Raw genomic sequence first — 4,896 nt, 5'->3', positions numbered from 1 at the left:
ATAACGCGAGATTTATCACTTCGGGTCGGTAAGGAATCGACAAAACCCAGCGCTGTAAAGACACGATGAGAATTGTTACATATATGTTGAATGATTTTTGCACATTAGCTATGTAGCTTGTGGTAGCTTGTATCTCAGAAAACCGTCGGTATTGCAGATTTCTATTTTCGCCTTTACCGCCTTTAAGCTGAATGTCATTATCTTATCATCGTCAAATTGTCTCACGAGTACCATTATAAGGGTACTATTGTAACAGGTAATTTCATATATTAATATAATTTTTTTATTTGATAAGAGATTGCGAAGAATGGCACGTAAACACGTAAATAATAACAAACGATTGTGAATCAAGTTAGTCAACAATGGACTATGAGATTGTGTTTTTTTTTTTAATATTATTAATGTGCCTAAATAATTGTTGTTTTCCCACAGACAGTTCTCCAATTCTTCGTGGAAGGAGATTATAAATAATTGGTTCTTTGTGATAAATCAGGGATTTATTAATACTTCGCGTATTACAATGGTGACTTGATAGTCGACCTAACTAGAAGCTGGCTAAATGAGATCTGGGAACAGTAAGTTTGTCTGGGAGCATTCTCACTGGCCCTGGCGACTACTGGCCACAAACTGCCATCTCACTGGCTTCCAAGCAAGCTCTTTGCACTGCCCTCTGTGAGTGCATCTGTGAAGCTCTTAACTAACTCACTTCTCAACAAAAATAAATTCTTAATTGTACTTTAAAATCTAAAAATGTTAAAATGGTAATTATAAGTGTTTTTAGTGGTGTCGGTAGTATCGCGTTAAATATCTGATTGCGTTAGATATCCAACTAAAATCTCGTAGTTCTCCGACCCGTTTGCACTGTTTGTAGGCCCCGATATAAATATATGGATCGGTGATTCTTTAACGACCCGTAGACGAGACTCTTAACAATTTATAATTAAATATAAATGAACACTTTTTATATTATGTAAAGCAGTAACGATAACGGTTCCTGTATGATCCAAAATGTTTTATGTTTCTTTTGCTATTTTGCATGTATTTTAACTAATTCATTTTCTGTTCAATATTTGTAATATTTTCGATAATACTTGATGGAATTTTTTTAAATATATAAATCTACTATTTTGTATATATCTTTATTAACATTTAACATAACGTTACATTTTCAAGTTTGATACAATTTTTTTTATTATTTACAAATATCGATATTTATTTCAAACACATCAAGGGATAAATTTGTTTGGGCTCTAAAATGGTATTTGTTTATACACATAGCTCATTTAAAGTACATTGGAAAAATTTCTCTCCTAGGCCAATGATGGACGATTCAAATTGAGTCCTTTCCGGTGAAAAGAAGAAAAAACAATAATATTTCAGTATGAATTAAAATATAATTGAAAAGGCTTATTTTTAACTCTTCTACGAACAAGCAAATGATTCGAATGTGCGCAATAAACTAACAAAACATTTTGTTGCATAGGTCAAGTTTTGATAATTTAAAAAAAATGTTTTCTATGCTAAATAACAAAACAAACCCCTGCCACCTTGCTTTTCTTGTCAAAGAAATGACAAAATTGTAAAATCAATTAAGAAATCAAATCCTGTTATATGTTGGCATATTTTTTTAATTTTTAGCAAGAGCATGGTTTCTCCTCAGACTTATTGTGAGAAGAGCCATTGCTAGCAGTATTGTAAGCAGAGCTCGAGCTAGAAGAAGAAGAGCTAGCAGCAGATGAGCTAGATGAGGCTGCAGAACTTGCCGCTGATGAACTGCTTCCCGAAGAAGCTGCAGCTGCGGATGAGGCTGCGGAAGATGAACCGCTCTTTCCTCCAGAAGATGAAGCTGCGGCTGCTGCTGCGGATGAGGAAGATGAACCACTCTTTCCACCAGAAGATGAAGCTGCGGCGGCTGCTGCGGCTGCTGAGGATGAATCACCCTTTCCTCCAGAAGATGAAGCTGCGGCTGCTGCTGCGGATGAGGAAGATAAACCACCCTTTCCTCCAGAAGATGAAGCTGCGGCGGCTGCTGAGGATGAACCACCCTTTCCTCCAAAAGATGAAGCTGCGGCTGCTGCGGCTGCTGAGGATGAACCACGCTTTCCTCCAGAAGATGAAGCTGCGGCGGCTGCTGCGGCTGCTGAGGATGAACCACCCTTTCCTCCAGAAGATGAAGCTGCGGCTGCTGCTGCGGATGAGGAAGACGAACCACCCTTTCCTCCAGAAGATGAAGCTGCGGCGGCTGCTGCGGCTGCTGAGGATGAACCACCCTTTCCTCCAGAAGATGAAGCTGCGGCTGCTGCTGCGGATGAGGAAGACGAACCACCCTTTCCTCCAGAAGATGAAGCTGCGGCTGCTGCTGCGGATGAGGAAGACAAACCACCTTTTCCTCCAGAAGATGAAGCTGCGGCGGCTGCTGCGGCTGCTGAGGATGAACTACCCTTTCCTCCAGAAGATGAAGCTGCGGCTGCTGCGGCTGCTGAGGATGAACCACCCTTTCCTCCAGAAGATGAAGCTGCGGCGGCTGCTGCGGCTGCTGAGGATGAACCACCCTTTCCTCCAGATGACGAAGCTGCTGCTGCTGCTGCGGATGAGGCCGAATTACTGTTGTTGTTGTTGTGGGCGTTGTTGTTATTATTATTATTGTTGTTATTGCGCTTTTCATCACTATCGTTTCGGTTATTGCTATTGTTATTATTATTGTTGTTGTTTCTCTTTTCGTTGCTTCCATTTCGTTTGCCTTTTTTATTTTTGCAACGATTTTCCTTGCCACCCTTGCGGTTATTGTTATTGTTTTCACGGCTATCCTTCTTAATTCCACACAGTTTAGGCCCCTGTAGGCCTCCGCCTTGTTTAGGTCCACCGATCTTGCGGCATGGAGAAGCGTTCTGAAAACAAATAAACAACATTATTACCAGGCTGCATTTATGGCATGGGTAAATCAGAAACTAAAGGATTGTGATCAACGGATTTAAAAAACTGTTTCTTTTCGGATACTATTTGATTTCTCTCATCATCATAATACTGGCTCAAAAAAATAATCAGACTAAAATATAATATCAATTTTAAATTCTTCATCATCTAGAATAGATTAATTTTTAATTTTAGTGAGAGTAGAATAAAATATACCACACAGGGTTTTGGCGGGCGGCCAGAAAATGCCGATGAGTCACGAAGCTGGCAGAAAGAATGAAGAGTATTTACATGCAAGAGCGTCGTCCCATTTCCATGCAAGAGCGTAGTCCTGTCAAGAGTCGGTGTTATCCCCCTAGTAGCGCCAAAAGAAGTTAAAAAAAATAACTGACTACCATTAAAAAAACATCGCACTGGAGGTAACTGAAAACACCCTACCCAAACCTCGAAGTTGAACTATATAAGTCTCTGGAAACCCTTCAAAGCCTAGTTGGTCCTAGCTAGAATTACCTTGGGATTACTTCAAATTACCCTGAAACCAGATGCTATGAGAATCTTCCAATACTTAGTTTTAGTATGATTCTTATCTCTATTGATAACCCAATCCTTTTGAAATGCTATAGCGTCCACGTGCTTGAAACTTCAGCTGTAGTCATTGCCATGGCTTTTTCAAGATACCACAAGGCAGAACAGATGTTTTAGCACAACGTAGCATGACAAGATGAATTGATGTTTAAAATTTCTGAAACAATGGATATATTTAATTAGTCTTTGAATAACCACAAAATTTAAAAAAATATAATATCTTTTGCATTAATGAATGTCGTGCAACAACTAGCCAAATTGCGATTTGGTAGGACCGACATTTAGTTTGTACATTATCTGCTGTAATGTCTTCTAATTTCAGAGAAATGCGTTTACTATGCATTGTCATCGACGTCGAATCTATCTAATGAGTTTCAACTAGATCTGATACAACAAATTTAATAACGGCGATTTCCATTGATGCATTACCAAAAACAAAAGTGAAATTCCAATAGAAGTATTTAATTATTTATACATGTTATGAATCGAGTAAAAATTATCAAACAACATGTTAATATATTTGGACAAACTCCTACACAGTTTAGAAAAAATTATATCCAAGACCTTCTGACCTTTAAACTTCCCTTTTCACTCTCAAAATATTCCCTGAATTCTCAATTGTTCATTATTCCTTTGGCTCCGCACAAGAGTCCCAACTACTCCCAACCGTCTGGAGCCAGTGAGACTATGGCACTCCCAATTGGTGTATGTTGTGAGGCTGAAGGTGGTGGGGATGGGAAGGAAATGGGAATAGGAAGGTGGGGGAATATCTGTAAATTAATATCTGCTCGTGGCTAAAGCCATTTCAAGAAACGTTTCAATTCTGAATATATTATAGTAAGCACCAGAGCGATACTGGGGTTATCTTCCACTCTGGAATGTGCAACAAGTGCGCAATATAAAGTATTAAATGAATTCTGAAATAACAAAAATTAATACGGGACTTAATAGACTTACTTCTAGCCTATAGTAGAAGATACTCTCAGTATCGCCCTGGTGTAAGACCACCATTCTCAAATTGAATCGTTCCCTTTAAACTAACAAAAAGCAACAAAAACTTACGCAATAGGCAACGAGTGCCAGGAAGACGAACAGAAAGACAAACTGGCCACGCATCTTGGTACGATGGAGTCAGCAGCACAGAAGTAGATAAAATTATAGCCGCCTTAGATTATTGGAGCAATTTATATAATTGAATTTTCATTGTTTGTTTGAGCAGTGCCGAAGTGACATGGGTTAACCCGGCTGGACTTGTGGGGTCCATTGAAGATAGTCATTACTTTCTGTTAAAAAAAATGCTGTAAAACTTTTTATTCTTCTATGTTCTAGCAATATTGGAGCGACAGACTTCTTGCGTTCGAAAATTTCGAAACAATGGCCGAGCACGATTGCGCTGTA

The 4,896-nt window shown here is 39.0% G+C and overlaps 1 protein-coding gene across 1 annotated transcript; it reads right to left on the bottom strand.

Moving 5' to 3' along the window:
- Positions 1–1,120: 1,120 nt before the first annotated feature.
- On the bottom strand, positions 1,121–4,675 carry LOC149416134 (uncharacterized). Its single transcript, XM_089642059.1, has 2 exons — positions 4,561–4,675; positions 1,121–2,888 (listed from the first exon to the last, which is right to left on the bottom strand). The coding sequence occupies exons 1-2, from the start codon at positions 4,612–4,614 to the stop codon at positions 1,635–1,637; spliced, it is 1,308 nt and encodes a 435-aa protein (XP_089498185.1). The 5' UTR covers positions 4,615–4,675; the 3' UTR covers positions 1,121–1,634.
- Between the last annotated feature and the right edge of the window lie 221 nt (positions 4,676–4,896).

This window comes from Hesperophylax consimilis, chromosome 17 (assembly GCF_061612785.1).
Source record: "Hesperophylax consimilis isolate HC1 chromosome 17, BYU_Hcon_1.0, whole genome shotgun sequence".
Lineage (NCBI taxonomy): Eukaryota > Metazoa > Arthropoda > Insecta > Trichoptera > Limnephilidae > Hesperophylax > Hesperophylax consimilis.
This window is presented reverse-complemented; position numbering and strand designations above follow the sequence as displayed.

Coding starts and splice junctions, on each gene's coding strand:
- LOC149416134 (XM_089642059.1), bottom strand. CDS start 4,614: ATGCGTGGCCAGTTTGTCTTTCTGTTCGTCTTCCTGGCACTCGTTGCC. Junction 2,889..4,560: donor TGGCACTCGTTGCCTATTGC/GTAAGTTTTTGT, acceptor ATTTGTTTTCAG/AACGCTTCTCCATGCCGCAA.